This window comes from Cibotium barometz, chromosome 24 (assembly GCF_041138505.1).
Source record: "Cibotium barometz isolate CiBa-2024 chromosome 24, ASM4113850v1, whole genome shotgun sequence".
In the NCBI taxonomy this organism is placed as follows: domain Eukaryota; kingdom Viridiplantae; phylum Streptophyta; class Polypodiopsida; order Cyatheales; family Cibotiaceae; genus Cibotium; species Cibotium barometz.
The window spans coordinates 40026502-40049623 of record NC_141069.1 but is presented as its reverse complement, the minus strand read 5'-3'; the positions used below and the strand labels follow the sequence as shown (position 1 = coordinate 40049623).

The window sequence follows — 23122 nt, the reverse complement described above, 5'->3', positions numbered from 1 at the left end:
TCCAATTTATTACCTGGGATTTGCAAAGGATGCAACAACCCAGCCTGTCTAAAGCGTTCAGCTTTATTTGCTTGACAAACTTGACACTTGAGAACATAATCTTCTACATACCCTTTCTTCTTTGGCCAATAAAAAGTGTGTTTCACTAACAATAATGTCCTGTACCCCAGGGTGTCCAACAAAAGGGGCATCATGACACTCCTTAAGAATCTTAAACCTAATGTCTGGGATCTGTGGTACACAAATTTTGTCATTACGGAATAGTAAACCATTCCCAATCATCCATTGGCCTCCTACAGCCTGAATGTTAGGCTGCTCAGTCATCGAGTCTTGGTCAATCAATGAGCTCTCGTCCTCGATCTTCTGCCAAAATGGACCAAAATAACTATCAGTCATGCAAAGCTCTCTCAATGACTGAAATAAATCAATAGAAATCTCGATGAACGACAAAGTATTCACCTCTCTAATTCGACTAAGCGCATCTGCGACACTATTCATGGATCTTTTTCTATAACGAATAGATCTGAGATGGATACAAGGCTGAATGGTATGCGCTTGAATACTCCTTGACTGAATTATGAGATGAATGAATAGATAGATGATTATGCGAAGCCTCTATTTATACTAGTGATGTTGCTTGTCGGTTAGCACTAGATGCTGGCCGACTCCTATATAAACATTAAATGCTTAATGATGATGCATAAATGCTGAAAATGATGGAAAAAATACCAGAAAAATCCTAGATAAATCCTGGATAATTTCTAGATGCTATCTGAGGTTCCTACAATGGTCTAGATGCTATACATGAATGATGTGCAGTATGCAGGATGCTTTCTGATGCAAACCCTAAGGTTTCTACTGACTGTATATACATGAATGCGTCTCTTTAAGTGCGTTAAGGGACTTAGACTGACTGACTGACTATGGCTGAGAATGACCTACGTAGCTCGTGCCTGACTTAAACAATGGGATCACGGCGTACGACAAATATCATCCTGAATGGAACTAATATTGTACAAATGTTGCACTGCTGATGATGAGCCAGCTTGTCACCATGCACTACAGTGCAGAGTGCATGTGACACACAGAAGAGTCCAAGATCCTTCGTACCCTGCAGATACTGCAAGATCCGCAATCCTGCGTCCCAATGAGTCTTCAAAGACATCTACATGAATAAGCTCAACAATCCCACCAGGAAGCTCAAGTTCAATCTGGTGTTCAGCAACCAAATCAATGAACCAAACCGCTTCCGATACAAGGAGGCATCAACCTACTCACAAGCATCATCAATTGTAACTTTGGTATGCCAAGTCTTGGAAGCCTGCTGAAGACCATACAAGGTCTTCCGAAACCTGTAAACCACCCCCTTTGAACCCGGAACCTCAAAGCCTGGAGGCTCCTCAACAGACACCTCCTTCCGCAAGTCACCATCTGCCACTTGCATGGCTGTCCTACAAGTCCCTTGGGAAAGAGCTTTCTCAACTGCAATAGCTCTTTGTCCCGAACGATACGGGACATCAAAGCATAGTTCACCTGTAAAGGTTCCTCTAACTGACAAACGCAAGAACTGGAACGTTCCAGCCTACTGCTGCCAACATCTAGCAAGTCATCCACCATCTGGTCCCAAAAAGCCTGCCGCCGCAGCATATCCACATTCAAGTGATCATGACGAAACTGCCACAAATCACCCAACTGAGAACCTGTAAGAGAGAGTGTTGCGAGTCTGTAGATCCCATTCTCCACTCCGCCTTCCCATACAATTTGGCCTGTTACTTTGTCTCGTAGAGCAACAAAATGCTGAATAAACTCCACCTATACTCCAATCTTGCAAACCTCATGCACTGACAACAGATGAAAACCAAGGGCTAAGACATAAAGAACCTGGGAGGAATGCTTCCCCCCTCTGCCATCTGGGAATGATCTCTAACCTGCCCTCACTGTGAATAAGAATAGTGGACTTGTCACCAATCAGGATGTGACCTACATGCCTTCTAAGATCCTGTAATAACTCTCGAGAAGGAGTCATGTGCCTGGAAGCACCACTGTCAAGAATCCAGTCCCGAGGGTCCCTAGTGGTGAGTCTAACCACCTCCCTGCTCGAAGAAGATGAAGCATCTGTGTCCATAATCTCCAAGTGCACAAAAGCTGGAGTCTTTCACGGTTACTGCTGAAGAATCTGCACCCTTCTCGGTGCTCCGCTTAGGACATTCCTCCAATAGTGGCCTTTGTCACCACAATTGTTACAGGTCCTCTCTACCTTCAAGGCATCACGATCCAAGTCGGGCTCCTACTCAAAAGACTTCTCCTATGAAGACTTCCCTTTGCCCTTACTGCAACCTTTCGACCGCTAGCCAATCAAGGCCTCAGAACCTCCATCCTGTGGAGGGTTCGTAAAATGCTCTTCCTGGTCCAAGACCATAGGCACAAGCTCCTCCCATGTGATGGTGATAAGCCTGCCACTAGTGATCAAAGAGGAGTAAAAAGCTGAATATTGAGAAGTCAAATGAGACAACAAAGTAATGACCCTGTCCTTTGAAGATATCTCCTTCCCAGCCTGAAGAAACTCCTGCTGAAGAGCCTACAACTTGTTGATGTGCTCCCGCATCATCGAAGACTTTGCAAGATTCATCACCCACATCTACACTTCCAAGAAAATCCGCTTCATGGGTGATACCCTCTTATACAGAGAAGCCAAATGCTCCCAAATCCCTCTGGCCAGCGTCATATGTTTGATATGATTAATCACCTCTGGTGTGCAATTAAGGAAGATGAAAGAACGCACACGGACATTGACGCGATCCCACAACTATGCCTGAGCCTCCCGTTCTTTCCGAGTAGAGGATAAAAGCTCCCCGTCCTCCAACTTTGGCCGTGAAACACCAATCACAATGAAATCAGACAGGTCATAAGACTCCAAGACAGACTCCATCATTACCTTCCATGTGCCGTAGTTAGTCCCGTCCAACTGATCCACCGGGAATGTGGGACGAGTAGGGATCTTCACGTGCTTCTCAGCCATCTCAAGCAAGTCTGGTATCTCAAGGGTTCACAAGGTCTTGTGAAGGGAGGGTGGGTGGGAAAAAAAATGAAGAAGAGGCTGCAAATAATATGCAAGGTGGCTGTCCAACAGTGATGGCCGCCTTCTACCCGATCTCCAAGTCTCGAACAGCCCAAGCAATCTCCAATCAACACCATAAATCAGCAAACCCTCAAGCTCCCACTGTCTCCAAGCTTCAAGCCACCTGGGGCTCTAATACCATGTCGGAATACGCAATGGATATGAGACAAAAAACTCAGAGCACATGCAGCAAGACTCTACACTGAAGAAGAGCACACTCAGGAGTGAACCACCAGCCTGAATCTGAACACAGAACTGAGTGCAAAAGAGCGAACGCAGATGCATAGGAGAGATGTGTGAGAACTTTGCTATATACACATGAAAACGATACAAGATAGGAGGTGGGGGCAAGGGTGGTATTTAAATTTATACCACCCTATGGCACATGTCGGCCAGCTCTAAATCAGCCAATAGGCTGCCACACATGTCCACGACTCGTAAAATCCAGTCGGCCAGCACATGAAAAGTCGGGTAGTACAAGAGCTCAGTCAGCCAATACAGCTAGCCCCCCTCGACCAATAAAAATAGGGAAAAAAACATGGAAAAATGGGGGGAAATGAGAAAAGGCTCTGGGCGAGCACACCCACAACAGTGGCCCTAGCTGTAAAGACAAGAGATGACTACTAACAGAGTCTCGCCCGTTTTTGAGAGCTTATCAAGAGGCCATGCAGCTAAGCCTTAAGGACAGTTGTAATGCAAGTAGGGGAGAATGTGACACACCTACAAGTATGCAGGGCATAGCCAGACATCAAATAGAACCAGCAGGCAGAGTCGAAAAGTACAAGTGACACGTGGCAATGATGACATGGCATCCAGGTTAAGGTGGCTGATAGTAATACTACTAGCCAACTAGTAGCCAAATCGCCATATTCATCTGCTTTCCTCACTGTACGACTTCCCAAAGCAGGCGAAGTGCTAGCCAAGAGTGTTCAGCAGGTCACAAGGCTGTGATTTGACATCTTCCTTCTCAACCACAGCTTGTGCTCAAATTTCAGTTGTACTACTTCTTTCTTGTACATAATATAGATGTGTATGTTGTATGTGTGATTCCGCCGCACTCTTCTTTCTATCTCTGGAAAACTCTAGCACATAGGCATAAGTGTTCTACAATCCTGGCTATTGGTTAATACAAAAAGTCATATTCTCTTTCTATAAAAAAGCATCCCTGTTATTATAAAAGGTTGTTTACACACTAGGCACCAGCCCAAAGCACATCCGGCCTAACCTCAATAATAAAGCCAGCTTGTTATGACCTTTTGTCCTCATAACAATGTTCCATCTCCTCCTTGGATAAAAGCTGCTTGTCTTGTTTTCTTGCCTTCAAAGTTCCTTAAATTCTGTTGCAGGAGTCATCTGGCCCTTCTAGACATAGTGAGATACAATGAACTCATAAACTTGTGCCTTGAAACCATTCACATAATTGAATTCTAGTAACAAGCCTTATTGGGGTCTTGTCTTCTGTTTGCACCACCCTGTAAAAATCTAAGGATATCTTGGGAGTATTCATAACGTTCTTCCACATTTGTAATCCTATTGCTACTAATCGAGGAGTACTTGGCCAAGGTACTGCAGAGGTTGGTTTTGAATCACGAGCATGTATGGTGAAGACTATGCTGTCTTTTTTCAAGGTCCCCTTTTCGTTGACGCATAATGCTAAACCACAATAACCATCTGCAAGCTTTTCCAAATGATTTTTTTCAATCAGCCCAATTTTATTTGCCTCAATATAATGTATGGTTCAAATGTTCCATGGCTCCTTGCAAGGATATAATGAGTTAGAACACACAAACATTGCTACAAAACCCCTTGACAAAGAGCATATAGATCCATTCTGGAGTTGGCATCTGAGTACATTTAAAGAAAGCACTGGCTGCAGAGAAATGAAAAAATACAATGTGATTGAAATGGACTCACCTTGAATTGAAGCGGAGCTTGTCATACGAGCGGTCACAGTGCTGTTCAGGGGGGTATAAATGACGCAGCAAGCTGTAAAGCAAAAGACAGTAATAAGACCAGAGTTTGATTTAATCATTTTCATAAAACTGTGATGAAAATCATGCAAAAAACTGCTTTTGGTGCAAAAGAGGTACCATTGATGGTATGTCCGGCCGCCTGTCCGGGGCACATGTAGAAAATAGAGGAGCTCTTTGAGTTCTAGGTTGTGATTCTTCGGAAGTTCTGCCAATTCTTGGAGCGCTTGCTCAGACCAAGCTTCCAGGGCCATCTTGCATCGGTTGTATTCTCGATCATAGCTTACTGCACCACATCCTGGAACGCAAAGAACAGAGAGAGCAAAAAACAGTGATTCGACGAGAATACAGGCCCAACACAAATTGGCAAATGGGTTCTTTCGCAGGAGGCTGGTGGCTTCCCGAGGTCTCCCATTGGCTACCGGCACTTTCTTCTGCATAAGGGTAAGGCGCGCTCCCTGCAGCCTCGACTGATCGATTATCCAGACGGCACGAGGATTTTCATTTCCAAGGGGCGGAACAGCCAAACACTATTCCTAATAGGGGGACAAAAACCATCTACACACCAACCAAGCCCACAAATACCCAAACCGGATAGAGGTTCGCAAGCTTTGCCGACCACATCATGCCCGAACATTATTATAGGGGAACAGAGCCAGAAAGGTACCAGTAGCAAGGAGAAAGAAGAGAAGAAAGACTGGAAGAGCTGCCATTGTCTGTGTTCTCCCGTTGTGTGACGCTCGGCGTCGATTTCTGGGGAAGGCTCAGATCTGTTCAAAAGAATGGAAAGAGCAGGGTTAGTGTTTGCAGGAGCAGAATGTAGACGATGAGAAGAATTAGGGTTTGGGGGGAGCAGTTGGAAGGGGTCAGGAGAGGACGCTGCAGCAGCAACAGTGGTGATAGTAGAAGCCATGGGACGAAAAGTAATCATGTTGAGGAGAGCGGACGTGGGGACATTTCCAAAGCCAGGGGCGAGAAAAATGGCTAAGTCGACCCGCTTGACAAAAATGGCCCACTTGACTGAGCAGGGAAACACATCATAATCTTGACCGAGCAGGTAAACACATCATAATGAGAGGCTCCCTTGCAATACTATGGCTATCTACATTGATGGACGCCACACATGTTCTTGCCCTCGAAAGTCGCGGAGCGTCTTCTATTTTTTTGTTCTCCTTTTGTCAATCATGTTGCCCGTCCCCCTTCTCATGCCTTTGAATGGCTTTCACACGGTGCGAATGATGGGTGTTCCCAAGACAACATGTGTTTTGGCATGGTGTTCAACAAAACGTGTGGCTTCGAGAGCTTGATAATCAGGACGAGCTCTTTCGCAGACATTATCGGCTCCCTTTCCAAGCTTTCCAACTTTTGCTTCGCGAGGTAATGCCTTTCATGCCATCGCACACACTCAATCGTTTGTTAGGGAGCCCATGATCCAGAGAAGGCACTTAGCTTCATACCTCCATTCCCAACCAAAAGCCGGGTGATTTGCAATTGCGTTTCCATAGCCTTTTCAGCCCGCGCGCTATTTCAGCAACAATTCGTTGAAGCTCAATCTCCTTCATAGCATCTGTAAAGCGAACCATGCCTTCCTTGAGTTTCACAGCAAGAGATGAGCTAGCCGAAAGCCTTCTCTTCTTCTTGTTCCATTGGCCTCGTACTTGCTCTCCATCTACACCAATGTTAGGACTAGGGCCATTCGTGGGAGATCGTCCAGTCTTGTCTTAGCTTTGAGTTTGTGTTCTTTGAGCTTGGGGGCTTGGGCTTTTTTCTTGGTCCTCTACATCTTGTTCTTGGTTGTCTTCATCATCCTCTATAGGCACCTCCGCCACACCAACAACGTCATCACCTGTAAAGCCACCAACAAGCCCTCTCACCTTTGGTGTTGTAGTAGCCAAGATAGTGGCACACTGATCAAAGAACTCCCAGTTGGAAGGTGCAGCTCCAGTTATGCTCTCCTTGGCCTTCTCGGCCTTGTAAGTCTTCCGAATGAAAAGATGCAGGCGAGAAGAGAGCTTGAGCTCTTGCAAGCGCACACACACTCACAAAACCCTAAAAGAGAACACACAAGGTGAGAGGCTGAAAATCTTCTTCTTCTTCACACAACACTCAACACACCATATACAAAGATAAGAGTACATACCATATGAAAAGGTACTCAACCAAATACATACTAGGGTTCTCTATAGTGTGAACCCAACTAAATGAGCTGGCGCTATAACTATGCCAGTCTCTAGAATGACTGTCACACAGCCTGTCATCCCACTGGCTGCATATCACACATGATCTCACCAACTATGCCAGTGGTGTAAGTGTGGAGGCGGGTCATCAGTGTCCATCGTCTCACTAGATGAGCTCGATATCTCACCACTCTCCCTCGAGCTCAACTCCATCTCATGTACACCAAGCGAAGCCCTGAATCTGCGGAGCTTCTCTATACCCAATGCTTTGGTGAAGATGTCAGCGACCTGATCCTGTGTGCTGACATAAACAAGGTCAACGTCTCCTGCCAAAACCTTCTCTCTGAAAAAATGGTAGTGGACCTCTATATGCTTCGTGCGAGCATGAAAAACTGGGTTCCTGGCCAACTGTATACTGCTAATGTTGTCACAAAAAATGACAACTTGTCTATCCACTGATAGACCCAAATCTACAAGTAGCTTTCTCAACCAAGCTACCTCACATGCTGCCATAGCAGCACCTCTGTACTCAGCCTCTGTATTGGATAGAGCAACCGTAGGCTGCTTCTTGCTGCTCCAAGTCACAGCAGCACTCCCCAAAGAAAACATGAAGCCACTAGTAGATCTTCTATCTGAGATACTACTAGCCCAATCAGCATCTGTGTACCCATGTACACATATCTTTGTCCCAGTTTTATAAAATAGTCCACAATGCAAAGTAGACCTCACATATCTCAGTATGCGTCTCAATGCATCCAAATGCGGCTTCCGAGGAACTTGCATAAACTGACTCACCAACCCTACAGCATAGCTCAAATCTGGCCTGGTGATCGTCATGTAGATCAAGCTTCCTACTATGCGCCTATACATAGTAGGATCCTCCAAAATCTCTCCTGAATCTGCACTCAACTTGCCATTTTGATCCAATGGCACTGAGATAGGCTTACAGCCTGTCATACCATACTTGGACAATATGTCCAAGCCATACTGTCTCTGCAGTAATCCAATACCATGTGGTGACCTAATCACCTCAATGCCCAAGAAATATCTGAGCTCCCCCAAATCCTTCATCTCAAACTTTTGTCTAAGCAAGATCTTTACATCAAAGATCTCTGCATCATGGTCCCCCGTAATGATCAGGTCATCTACATAGATGACAACAAGCACAACCCCTCTATCACTGTGTCTCACATACAGCGAGAAATCTGCATTGGCTACATGAAAGCCAATAGTGACAAGATATTCAGAAATCTTGTCAGACCATGCTCTTGGTGCTTGTTTTAATCCATACAAGGCTTTCTTCAACTTGCAAACATGCTCGGGGTGACTCACATCCTCATAACCAAGTGGCTACAACATATACATCTCTTCTGGCAAATCCCCATGCAAGAATGCATTCTTTACATCCATCTGATTTAAAGACCATTCATTGCTTTTTTTGACGCTGTCACTACTATCACAACATATACACCTCTTCCGGCAAATCCCCATGCAAGAATGCATTCTTTACATCCATCTGATTTAAAGACCATTCATTGCTTTGACGCAGCCACTGCTATCACAACTCTCACTGTTGCCATCTTGGCAACTGGGCTGAAAGTTTCCTCATAATCAATGCCATATGTCTGCGCATATCCTTTGGCTACCAATCTAGCCTTGTACCTGCTTATGCTTCCATCACTGTTATGTTTTACTTTGTACACCCACTTGCATCCAATGGCTTTCTTGCCTTCAGGCAATTGCACTAAATCCCAAGTCTCATTTCCATATAGTGCATCCATCTCCTCATCCATAGCTTTCTCCCAACACACATTTCCAACAGCCTCATCAATGCATGTGGGCTCTACAACCTGTACAACTTTTGCCATGTATGCATAGTGATGTGCCGCATAACCATCATAGGTAAACCTCTGCACAGGATTCTTCACTCTCCCAGATCTTTGCAGCTGTGCATTCATGGTGGCTTCCATAGCCTTCTTTACACAGGTGTTCTCATAGCTGGTATCCCAAGATCCTCATCAAGGCTCATCTATGAGCCACTAAACTCTCCATCAACATGAGAATGCCCTGCAGAAATGTCAGGCATACTAAGGGGCTCAATCACTTTCTCTTTGCCTTTATGTGATGTACTAATCACATTTGCAGGACTGGTATTATGATGCAGCCTGCCACTCCATGGTCTATCAACTGAACCACTAGATGAGGACTCTCCTGGTCCACTCAAAGACTGTGATTGCTGACATGCATTCTGTGCAACCACATTTCCACTCACATCAGTCCCAACAGCTTCTTTTTTCAGCAGCATACCAGCTGCTCATCTCATCAAAAACAACATCCCTGCTTACCCTCAACTCACGTGTAGCAGCACCTGTATCCCTTTTGCTCAAGGGAATATCCAATAAACACACATTTTTCAACTTTTGGATCCAGCTTAGTTCTCAGCTCATCTAGCACATGCACATATGCAATGCATCCAAACAAATCAGGTTTTCTGCCAGTAAACCTCTCCTCTAGAGTTACATCATGTATGGATGCAGTTGGAGTCCTGTTCATGATGTAAACTGCTGTAGAAACAGCCTCAGTCCAATAGCTATGCGGCATATTCTTCTCTCCCATCAGTGCTCGCGCAATCTTAGCAATGTGCCTGTTTTTCCGCTCAGCAAGTCCATTTTGCTGCGGAGTGTATCTACATGTAAACTGTCTCCGAATACCATTCTTCTTCAAAAGTTCAGAGAACTCATTGGAGAAGTACTCTCCCCCTCCATCTGACCTTAGGCACTTTACATATTTCTCTGTTTGCTTTTCAACCATAACTCTAAAAATTTGAAACTGAGTGAACACCTCACCCTTCTCCTTCATGAAGTATACCCACACTTTCCTTGTGTGGTGGTCATCAATAAATGTCACATAATACCTGCAGCCTCCCCCATAGACATGGTCTTCGTAGGACCCTATACATCTGAATGCACAACATCTAGTGCATTTCTGCTCACATTTCTATCTCGTGGGCAATACATGCTTTGATTGCTTTCCAAATTGGCATGCTTCACATATTTTCTGCATACTTCAACTTTAAACTTTGGCAACCCTGTCACAATTCCTTTTAGTCTGCATAGACTTCATTCTCTGCACATTCACATGTCCAATTCTTTTATGCCAAATGTCTGTGTCTGCAACAATTCCTTAACCATTTGCAAATATCGCAGCACTCACTTTAGGCATGTTTACATTCAATGTAAACATTCTGCCCACTCTGTTGCCTTTTGCAACCAACCTACACTTGTCTTTAAAGTCTTCATAACAACCATCAGGATAAAACCCAACCTGCAAACCCTGCTCAATCATCTGACCAACTGAAACCATATTCTTTGTTATGTTCGGAACATGAAGTACATCTGCAAGGTACTTCACTTTGCCATCCAGTATAGACAATGGCATATCTCCAACATGGGCAATTGGATGAGCAGTGTCATTCCCTGTTTCCACAAAACCTGGTCTTTCAAGCTTTTTCATCTCCTTGAACCACTCCCCATGACTTGTCATATGGTTCGAAGTACCTGAATCAACGTACCATACATCATCTTTATGTGCTGCTTCAACATTTTCAGACATGGCATTCACGACATACTGCATAACAAACAACCTTTCATTATCCTCATTGTTTCTGCTCGAGGATGCATAGTTGTTTTGCTGCAATTTTCCATTTTGCGTGTCAGCCTGCTTCTTATAACAATTTGCCTGCACAAGGCTTACCACAATAAAAGCATCCACGTGTATCATTATACTGTCTTTGCAAATTTCCATGACCTCTTTGACTCCCCCTGCCTCTGAATTGGCCTCTTCCACCTACGTGTTGTTGTTGTGAATTATGGGAGGACTATTGTTGTTGCTGCTGATGGCCATAATTCTGATTACCTGTTCGGCCACCTCCTTGGTCGCGTCCACGGCCTCCTCTACCTCATCCTCTTCCTGAACTTGTGTAGAAGGCCTCTTGCTCTGAACTGTTTTTGTTTTGTGAAGACTGTTGGTCTTCACCCAAGCTCTTCTCTTCTATAATCAACATAGACACCAAATCTGTGAAATTAGGAATGTTTTCTCAAGTCTGAATAGATGTCTTGAACGCCTTGTATTGTGGCCCGAGACCACGTAGACAGACTTCCACCTTATCATCATCATCTACTGAAACGCCAATAGATGCAAGAGATTCCACAATACCCTTGATCTTCAATGCATAGTCATTCACAGACTTACTCTTTTTCTCCACACTATGAAGTTCATTCAACTGTATCTTCCGTGCCTTGGTATTCATTTCATAGAGTTTTACCAAGGTGTCCCACACCTCCTTGGGGGACTTGGCATCCTGTATGTGCCCAATCATGGTGTCCTGTATACTGATAGAGAGCCAATACATAACTTTTTTGGCTCCTTGGTTCCAATCCTTGAACTCTTTCACATCTGTAGCAGTCGGATTGATCTCCGGTATCTCCGGTATCTCCGGTGCCTCTTCATGCTCACCTTCTATATAGTCCCAGTAACCCTTTCCCATCAAGAAATTTGTCAACCTGAACCTCCAAGCATGGAAGTTGTTCTTATCAAGCTTCTCACTAACAATCTGGTTTATGCCATCATTTGACATCTTGCCAAACACACAAATTTACCAGAAACAACACTCTGGTTTGTCCTGCACAAACTGCTGTATTTTCTGCAGCGGTACTGTACTACACTCAAATGTCACAACCAGTGACCTCAATGTGCATACATACACCCAATGGCAAATGTTTTACCTCCTTGCAGCACACACAATGTCTGCACAACCAATCTGTCTTCCTGCAGTTCTTAAAACAGAGTTCTGCATAGAATCGATGACTTACCCGTAGTGCTTGAAATTGCCTGCTTTTCGAAAAACGGAGGTCCTAACGCACTTGAAACACGTTTTCGGCCCAAAAAAATTCTATCGTTTGCCGGTGCCTCTCGTAGAGCTCCCGACACAAGGGTGTAGTTGCCAACACAAATAGGGAAGAGTAGTTGAAGCTCTTACCCTCGTACCACTTCCTATGCTTCTCTTGCTTGCAACTCAGCCCTTAGCATGAACCAGGCTCTGATACCATGAAAAGATGCAGGGGAGAAGAGAGCTTGAGCTCTTGCAAGCACGCACACACTCACAAAACCCTAAAAGAGAACACACAAGGTGAGAGGTTGAAATTTTTCTTCTTCTTTACACATTCTTCTTTACACAACACTCAACACACTATATACAAAGATAAGAGTACACACCATGAGTTGGCGCTATAACTATGCCAGTCTCTAGAATAATTGTCACACAGCCTGTCATCCCGCTGGCCACATATCACACATGATCTCACCAACCATGCCAATGGTGTAAGTATGGGGCCTATCCCCCAGGCGGGTCATCAGTGTCCACCACCTCACTAGATGAGCTCGATATCTCAACACCGAAGGCTATCCCACTTGTTCTTGCATTGAGATTGAGAGAAGGTGCTACCACACTTTGCATTCAAATGTCTCCACGATGCGTGCCCAATGCTTTTTCTTGAAGTTGCCTTTGTTAAGAGACAGCCACTTGGCCTCATAAAGGTCAAGAAGACATAAAACTCGATTCTCTGTCTAAGTGAAAGGGCTTTCTTACGCACTCCAGATTTTGTAGGAGAGGTCACTATATTGCTAATGTGAGGTACAATAGGCATGGATGAGGACACAGAAGTGGAGTTTGTTGACTCGTCCAAGGAGGCAGGGGGAAAGTTGTAATAATGATGCTGAGAATGAGTTGCGCCATTAATGAAACCAAGTTGAGGCGATGCAGAATTCAAATTAATGTGCTCGACAGGGCTTTCATAGAGATTACCGAGATTGTTGTTCGAGCACCCTTGCGTCAAAAGTTGTGAGAATGGCTGATACTAGTCGATGCAATTGGTCGTAGGCTTGCATCGTTGGCCCCCCATTATCGGTTTCAGGCATAGAGTTGGTGGATTGGGTGGTGTTGAACTGCCCTTCGCATTATGTTGAGCAGTGAACATATTGTGGTGGACGAAATGCCGTGAATGCAGTCAGTCACGAAATTGGGGGTTGAAGGCTTTTGATACTTATCCATGATTGTATACAAAACCAAAAGACATATTAGTATCCATGATTGTCACGAGAGAGAGAGAGAGAGAGAGAGAGAGAGACCTCCGCTATGTACATCATATGCAATTAAGAATTTAGTTAGGTTTTGTCCCGGGTACCAGGGAAAAGAGTTCCTAGGCCCCCTAGCCGGATATTCATGCAAACTTAAAACTAGTCACACCACTTACACACCCCCAATATGAAATTGCCTTTTTCACATAATCAGCTATCTTTAAAAAACATCTTTTAATGAAACCATTGTGTCACTGATCATAATCCTCAAAATCTCCGGTTGAATTCTTATTTCCAATCATTCCTTCATCCGTGTACCTATGGCATCATTGGCAACCAGAACACTCACCACCTATCCACTCAGGGGCCTTTTCGATAGTTCCTAGCTCATAATAACCGGCAATATATTCACACATCAAAATGGAATCTCCATTGAATATCAACAAGATCAACCAACGGATCCATATAAAAGAGCCATGGACTCATCCGTTGAGGACCAGCAAGGTCAATCAGCCAGATCCATGCCCGAATTCAGAAAACAACTCTTACTCCTTGTTCCAATATCTTCCACGACGCACGCATGGGTATCGTCTCGGCGACCCAGAGCCCGAGCACCGTATGGTTAGCACCCTCTAGGATCCTTCGCAGTAACAGGTGACCTAGCGCTTCACTCATAGGCCGCTTCCTTGGTCCCTCATCCACCGTATCGGAAGCTCACCTCGGCCGACCTTGCTATGCGAGACGTTCTCCAATGACTCTCCGTCAACTGTTGTAACTTTATCAGATTAGGTCTCCACGACTACATTCACAAGACGATCAAAATGTTTCTCCAGCATTCTTGACATAAAACAGTCATTTAAAAACAGCTCAAAAATACAGTTTCTATAACGAACTCTCGTCTTTCCACATTGCTCCACATCAAACCACATTAATTAATTCCACAACCATTTCATAAGTATTCCTATTCTCATCCAATCACATTATTTTCATAAGTATTCCTATTCTCATCCAATCGCATTATTCTCATCCAATCACATTATTTTCATAAGTATTCCTATTCTCATCCAATCACATTATTTTTCATCTCATCACATCTTTCCTCAATTTATCCTCATCATATCTCATCCACACTCGCATCTACCCATATCCACATCTCATCACATCATATTCATTCACATCTCATCCATTCAGACCACATCACATTCATTCACATCTCATCCATTCAGACCACATCACATTCACTCACATCTCATCCATTCAGACCACATCACATTCACTCACATCAAATCACATTCACTCACATCACATCACATTCAGACCACATCATATTCACTCACATCACATCACATTCATTCACATCTCATCCATTCACATCTCATCCATTTAAACCACATCATATTCACTCACATCACATCACATTCATTCACATCTCATCCATTCACATCTCATCCATTCAAACCACATCACATTCACTCACATCTCATCCATTCAGACCACATCACATTGACTCACATCACATCTCATTCATTTTACATCACATCTCATTCATTCACATCTATCCCGATTCACATCCCATCACATCACATTCACTTTCATTCATATCCATCACATTCATTCTCATCACCATTATATCACATCACTTCTAGCCACATCATATCTTATTCATACACATCTTATCTCATTCATCCACATCCATCCAATCGTTCACATGTACGACTACTCGCATCTATCCATACATTCATATCTATCACTTCACATCAACATATATTTATGTCACATCTCATCTCTTTACATCGCATCACATTCTTTCACATACACATCTATATCCATTCTTTCACATACATCCACATCCATTCTTTCACATATTCATTCACATCCATTCTTCGCATACACATTCACATCCATTCCTCACATACACGTTCACATCCTTTATCATCACATACATTCACTCACATCTCATATTATTCATTTATATTCTGATTCACATGACATCACATCTCATTCATTCATTCACATTTATCTGATTTGCATCACTTACATTTACTCACATCTCATATCATTCATTTACATTCTGATTCACATGACATCACATCTCACTTATTCATTCACATTTATCTGATTCGCATCACATCATTTAAAAACAGTTCAAAAATACAGTTTCTATAACGAACTCTCGTCTTTCCACATTTCTCCACATCAAACCACATTAATTAATTCCACAATCATTTCATAAGTATTCCTATTCTCATCCAATCACATTATTTTTATCTCATCACATCTTTCCTCAATTTATCCTCATCGGATCTCATCCACTCGCATCTACCCATATCCACATCTCATCACATCATATTCATTCACATCTCATCCATTCAGACCACATCACATTCACTCACATCTCATCCATTCAGACCACATCACATTCACTCACATCACATCTCATTCATTTTACCTCACATCTCATTCATTCACATCTATCCCGATTCACATCCCATCACATCACATTCATTTATATCCATCACATTCACTTTCATTCATATCCATCACATTCATTCTTATCACCATTATATCACATCACTTCTATCCATATCATATCTCATTCATACACATCTCATCTCATTCATCCACATCCATCCAATCATTCACATGTATGGCTACTCACATCTATCCATACATTCATATCTATCACTTCACATCAACATGTACGACTACTCGCATCTATCCATACATTCATATCTATCACTTCACATCAACATGTACTTATGTCACATCACATCTCTTTACATCGCATCACATTCTTTCACATACACATCTATATCCATTCTTTCACATACATCCATATCCATTCTTTCACATACACATCTATATCCATTCTTTCACATACATCCATATCCATTCTTTCACATATTCATTCACATCCATTCTTCGCATACACATTCGCATCCATTCCTCACATACACATTCACATCCTTTATCATCAGATACATTCACTCACATCTCATATCATTCATTTATATTCTGATTCACATGACATCACATCTCATCCATTCATTCACATTTATCTGATTCGCATCAAATCCCATCACATCTATTCATCTCATATTCTCATCACTTCTATTCACATCACATCTATCCCCAATCATCTATCTGATTCACATCTTATCTCATGACATCTATTCACCTCACATCTCATCACCTCTATTCATAGAATTTAAACATAGAATTTAAGAGAATCCTAAATTTTTTTTAATAAAGATTCTTTACGCATCTATTTATGCATAATTTAAATTTAAGGAAAACAACACTTTTGAAATAAAATTAAATCCTTTATGCATCTTTCTATACATAAATTTGATTTTAATGAGAATAACACTTTTGAAATAAAAATAAATTCCTTTATGCATCTTTCTATGCATAAAATCAAAATTAATGAGAATAACTCTTTTGAAATAAAAATAAATTCCTTTATGCATCTTTCTATGCGTAAAATCAAAATTAATGAGAATAACTCTTTTGAAATAAAAATAAATTCCTTTATGCGTCTTTCTATGCATAAATTCAATTTTAATGAGAATTATACTTTTGAAATAAAATAAATCTTTTAGAATGCACAAACGGAAGGAATTACTCTTTTAGACAAACCTAATGATAAACTTTAGTTCCACAAAATTTAAGAAAATTTTGGCATAACCTCCTTTGTATGGCTGACCATTTCTCAATTTTAACATTCAATTTATGACGAATTAATCCAATTTGAATTCTTATATCTCTAATCTACTCCATTTTCTAAAAATTAAGAGAGTAAACAATGAAAAGAGTTTAAATCAATTATTTAATTAAACTTCTAGGATTAAGAAGGGCTGAATTGTAAAGAAGAGAAGGGGGTGGCCTTTCCATCAAGGCATAGCATCAGATTTTAATTCAAACATTTTCAAATCATAAAATTTACGAAAATCATAGATTTAAAATTCACAATAAGTAAGAATTAAGCTTACATGGAGCTTGTAATCTTTCCTTTGGCTTGAGGGATTGAGGGTTCTACTCTTGTTTGCAGCAAGAGTGGCCACCAAATTCACTTGGAGAGGATTAGGCCCAAAAAACAATTGAATTATCAAGAAATTCAATGTTAAATGGCTCAGGTTAGAAGCAGAGTAAGTGTGCATAAACACCATTAAGCTTTTACAAAGGGGGAGGCTTCTATTTATAGGAAAAAGTGAGCCTCTAACCAAGCAAACTGATTCTAGAATTTTCCAGATCAGTTTGGTAGAGATGAAAATATCTCATTATTTGTGAGTTTATTAAAACTCATCCACACATGTGAAATAGGTGCCTCCTTCATGAGGGGAATTTCCCACACCGAGGTGTCAAAAATGCATCGTTTCCTCAATATCTTTTTCTTTTTAACTAATAAACCTTGTCCTTAGTCAACTCTTCATCTTATGTGAGTATTTACTCATTTTTGGGGGATTTTCTTTTATTCTTCAATTTATCTCCTCCCTACATTTAGATTAATCTTATTGGTCCATAGGAACCTTAATCCAAAATTTTCAAAAAATCTGGACCCTCAGGATAAGGTCCTTTTTACCTATTTTTAATTAATTCCAATTGTACATTGGAAAGTTTTTTTTTGAATTTTTGTTTTAGGGGAAATCATTTTTAAACACTAGGAGGATTTTTATATCAAAAAATATCTCAATTTTGAATTACCTCTCTCTAGACATTTTCTCTCTCTAAGCCAAACCAGGGTAAAACAGGATCTTTCTTTTATTTCAGAGAGGGGAATAATTATAAGATCAAAAGGGGAGGTTCTTACACCTGTACACCTCAAAAGCTGGAGGGAGGAATCTTACAAGGGGTCATAGGCTCCACCATCCAAACATCTGTTGGATTGGGAATATTTAACTACATGTGGTATAATACCAAAGTGAGGTCAACATGGCACCTTAGTCTAGGTGTATGCATTTCTCATCACAAAGAGATCTATCTATGTTTTTTGTGAATTTCCTTATTTTATGAGGATCGTATGCATGTCCTCGTCTCTTATAAACCCATTTGTTCTTTATATGCATGCCCATTTTACAATTGATCTTTATATCTCTACAATTGGAGCAAAGTGAGGTCAACATGGCACCTTAAACTAGGTGTGTGCATATCTCATCCCAAAGAGATCTATCTATGTTTTTTTGTGAATTTCCTTATTTTATGAGGATTGTATGCATGTCCTTGTCTCTTATAAACACGTTTGTTCTTTATATGCATGCCCATTTTACAGTTGATCTTTATATCTCTACAATAGGAGCATCTCTCCTTCTTATCATCATGATTTTCCCAAAAGTCCAAGTGCAAAATTTGATGTAACAAGTGAAGTCCATAGTGATGAAGCTCTTGATGATGGAGCCATGCCAATGTAGATTGATGCATTGTGGTAGCATTAGTGCAAAATTTGATGTAACAAGTGAAGTCCATAGTGATGAAGCTCTTGATGATGGAGCCACGCCAATGTAGATTGATGCATTGTGGTAGCATTAATGAAGCCTAGATTAAAGTGGTTATGTGAGTAGCCTCTTATTTTAGAATGGTTTTTAAGACTCTTTTGCACCAAGATAAGGTTAACCTCTTATTTTAGAGCAGTTTTAAGACCCTTTTACACCAAGACAAGGTTAGGGTTTTGAAAAAGTTATCTTTCATAGCCTGCAGATTGAGCTATGTCATGTTGTGAGAATAGAGATGGCAGTGACCAAGCTTTCTTGCTGATGCTTAGGGTAATGTTAGAGGGGGTGGAGGGATGGGTCCCCAAGAGGCTCCGTCTCTATCATAGAGGATTGAAGGTTAATGTTGGGTTGCTAGGAGAAGAGGGACAAATGAGAAGACAAGTTAGAAAATAGAAAATAATGGGTTCTTATTATAGCTTAGACTCTAACTAGCATTTTAAGCCAAAACTTAGACCTGGTTTTAGCTTAGATTAGTGCTAGTTAGAGTCTAAGTTATAAGCACCCACCCATATATACCTAAATAATCTATGGTGCAACAAAGCAAATGCACATACTCATTATTAGATAATTGGAGTAGTTAAAGTAATCAAATGCACATACAATTGGAGTAATTAAAGTAATCAAATGCACATACCAATTATTAGATAATTGGAGTAATTAAAGTAAGCCTAGCAAGATTATAAATACTCATATCAAAACTATCTCATCCAAAAGCAATCAAGTATGTCAAAATGTAGCCTTGAATAAAGGCTTGCAGAGGCTTATAAATACTCATATCAAAGAAATCTCATCCAAAAGCAATTAAGCCATCAATATATAGCCTTGAATAGAGGCTTATAGATCTCACATGGATATCCTTATAATAAGGAGCATGTGTTTTCATGCTATCCAATACAATACATCTGACTACTAGCACTAAATATGTGTGTAGCCCATGCTACTCATAAATGCATCTACATCACATATTACCTTGCATTTGATTATAACAAATTGACCTTTGTGCAAAAGGACACTTCATATAAGGACACGTTTAGGAGAAATCTTACCTCCCCTTAAAAAGCAAACCATAGAAAACAACTTGCCTACCCTTAGATTACAAATGTGGAGAACTCTTAAAGCCAAGGTTTAGTGGGCTTAGGGTGAAAGGCCATAGTGCATTGCCCTTTAAAATTTACATTTACTTTGTATATAAGTCAATTTATGAGCATTCTAGTAGACTTTACTGCATTTCCTAGCTTGTACTATTGTGTATATTGTTGAAATTTGAGCATTGTGATGAGCTATGGTGGATCAAACACTAGAATCAACATCATTAATAAAGTGATTAGCAAATATTTAAGATGTAATTAGTGGATAATTAATAAATAGATTAATGTAGGCATGGATACTCAAAAACCAGCAAATTCTCATTAGGGCTATGCCTCAATTTATAGAGTTTACATCAAGCATCAAATCCCATTGATTTCTCCATGATTCACTCTCCCAGAATATCTCCACCTCTTGCCTGATTCTCTCCACCTCTTCTCTTTTCCCTGAATATCTCCCAGAATAACTCCACACTCCTAAATTCTCTCATGCTACCCTTTATTCTCTCCCAGTAGATTCTTCTCACCTTTTCACAGGTTCTTTCACAATTACATATTCTCTTTTACAGCCTCTAACCAAGGGCTTGTTCCCACACACACCCTATTCACTTGTATTTTTAACACCTCCCCTCAAGTGAATACTCCTAGTACACCTAGACCCTATACCAAGTTTGCCTCCCCTTACTTGATAGTCCGCGACTAGTGCCTACACCTCCCCCAAGTTATCTTAGCACACCTAGACCCTGTATCAAGTTTCTTTCTTACTTGACAGCCCGTGACCAGTGCCTCAAGTCCCTAAACTCCATAGTCCTTGAGACACTCTCTCTCTATGTGTCCAAGGCTACTATAAGTGCTCGCGACCTTGACTAAAGTGCTCACACATACATCTATCTACCACGTGGCCTACATCATCATCGATGGCTCAGAGGTGGTTTTACTTTGTTGGGGCAGGTTACATTGGGTTGTGGGGTCTCTCTCTCTCTCTCTCTCTCTCTCTCTCTCTCTCTCTCTCTCTCTCTCTCTCTCTCTCTCTCTCAGATTTTCACATGGCTCCTCACTCTTTGGAGCCTCACATCTTCTCTTTTCTTTAGTCTTCTTGTCGTGGCAGCTTCTCTCCACGCGTCCGTCTCTTCTTTCAGTCTTCTTGTGGCAGCTTCTCTTCTTGTGTCCATGTCTTCCTTCAATGCTTCCTTTAGATCTTCTTGGTGTGGATCCTCTTCTTGGAAAGAGATATTCTTCTTCTTTCATGGTTGGGGCCATGAGCTTGTCCGTTAGGTCTTCTTGCTCCATGATGTGAGCAACATGTTTCAATGTTTTGCTGACAGATTCTTTGGGTTTTTGATGTTTATCTTGTGTCATTATGCAATGCAAACCCAAATTTATGCGGGAGGTCTTACCTCTTGCCTTATTCTGGACAAGGACAGTGTCTGTTCCCATTTTTACAATGATGTAATGTGCCCAATACATAATGCGTATAGCATTCATTCTAATGCACATTCCCAAATGCAACTCTGGTTGTGAATAATCTTGATTTTGAGTGAGATTTATAGGCATTAACCAAGGGTTAAATGCAAAATGATGATTTTCACAAATTTATCAGCACAATTTTCCCAGAAATTACATTAAATCAAGGGTAACCAATTTGTACGGGATGATTGGAGTATCAAACCAACTCCGAATTGCAATCTGAAGTTATAGGGATCTGTATCAGATACCTAATGGTTAATTTAAACCCTCAATTGCACCAAAATATAGTGATTAATCACTGATTAGTAAATTAATCCACTGTTTTGTGTGCAGAAAACAAAGTATGCGGGGAGTCCAGATCTGGTGCCTTAGACTTCAAATGAGCTCAAATGCTTTCAAAGGCATCAATAGCAATGAGTCTAGTAGAGGATTAAGCCAAGAAACACAAGATTTGACCAAATATTGAAAGTTAATCTCTGTTTTACCAAAGTCACCTACAGATTTGATGAAGAGCTTGGATCTCATTGTAGACTTGATGAAACTGAATTCTGTCTTCACCAGCTTGTAGAGCATGCTTGAATACACCTTGGGCTAGGAGGAATTAGAAACATTTGATTTGAGTAAGAAGAAATCTGTAAATTACTCAGAAAAAAACACGCCGGCCAAATCGTTGATTTCTGCTTCCTTCGCTGGCGGTTTACTGCGCCATCTTGATGGGCTTGAAGCCAAGGATGTTGACTATGTTGGGCTAGAAGCACAAGACCTAATTTAGAGTGTACAAGCTGAATGGAGTCCTCCACTGGCTGGGGGTGAAGGCGTGAAGTGAAAACTAACTAAAATTTTGATTATTTGCTAATTATCTATTAATCCTAATTAATTAGATAATGGGCTCATAAATCTGATAGATTCTAGGCATGGCTCTGATAGATTCTAGGCATGGCTCTGATACCATGTTGAAATTTGAGCATTGTGATGAGCTATGGTGGATCAAACACTAGAATCAACATCATTAGCAAATAATTAAGATGTAATTAGTAGGTAATTAACAAATAAATTAATGTAGGCATGGATACTCAAAAACTAGCAAATTCTCATTAGGGCTATGCCTCAATTTATAGAGTTTACATCAAGCATCAAATCCCATTGATTTCTCCATGATTCACTCCCAGAATATCTCCACCTCTTGCCTGATTCTCTCCACCTCTTCTCTTTTCCCTGAATATCTCCCAGAATAACTCCACACTCCTAAATTCTCTCATGCTACCCTTTATTCTCTCCCAGTAGATTCTTCTCACCTTTTCACAGGTTCTTTCACAATTACATCTTCTCTTTTACAGCCTCTAACCAAGGGCTTGTTCCCACACACACCCCATTCACTTGTATTTTTAACATATATGACATCCTTTTTCTATGTGATATTATATCTATCTCTATTATGGAATAATTGTGCAAGGAATGGAATCTATTATATAATAAAATGATAACATGATCGAAGGCATTAAATGTTAAAAACGATTGTGCTTATTTTTATTTGCTTAAGCGTGTTTAATTGCACTAGAATAAAACTTAAGCGTGTTTAATTGCGTTGAAAAAAAGAACTTTTCAAAATACTAAGTTCTCTTCCGAAGATATATTCAAGTTCTTTTAAAAAATGCCACTATTTCTAATAAACATCTTCTAA

The 23122-nt window shown here is 41.1% G+C and overlaps 1 protein-coding gene across 2 annotated transcripts in view; it reads right to left on the bottom strand.

Moving 5' to 3' along the window:
* The window catches only part of LOC147625290 (protein-tyrosine sulfotransferase-like), a 33145-nt gene extending 27108 nt beyond the window's left edge, over window positions 1–6037 (bottom strand). Inside the window, exons 1-3 of one of the 2 annotated variants that reach the window (XM_086818614.1) lie at window positions 5756–6037; window positions 5209–5386; window positions 5033–5104 (exon numbers count right to left, since the gene is read on the bottom strand). In XM_086818614.1, the coding sequence (XP_086674740.1) occupies window positions 5033–5104; window positions 5209–5386; window positions 5756–5801 (296 nt within the window). In that variant the 5' untranslated portion in view covers window positions 5802–6037. Of the gene's footprint in view, window positions 1–5032; window positions 5105–5208; window positions 5673–5755 lie in introns of those variants that run through there. The other variant, XM_086818613.1, reaches the window with a different exon arrangement.
* Between the last annotated feature and the right edge of the window lie 17085 nt (window positions 6038–23122).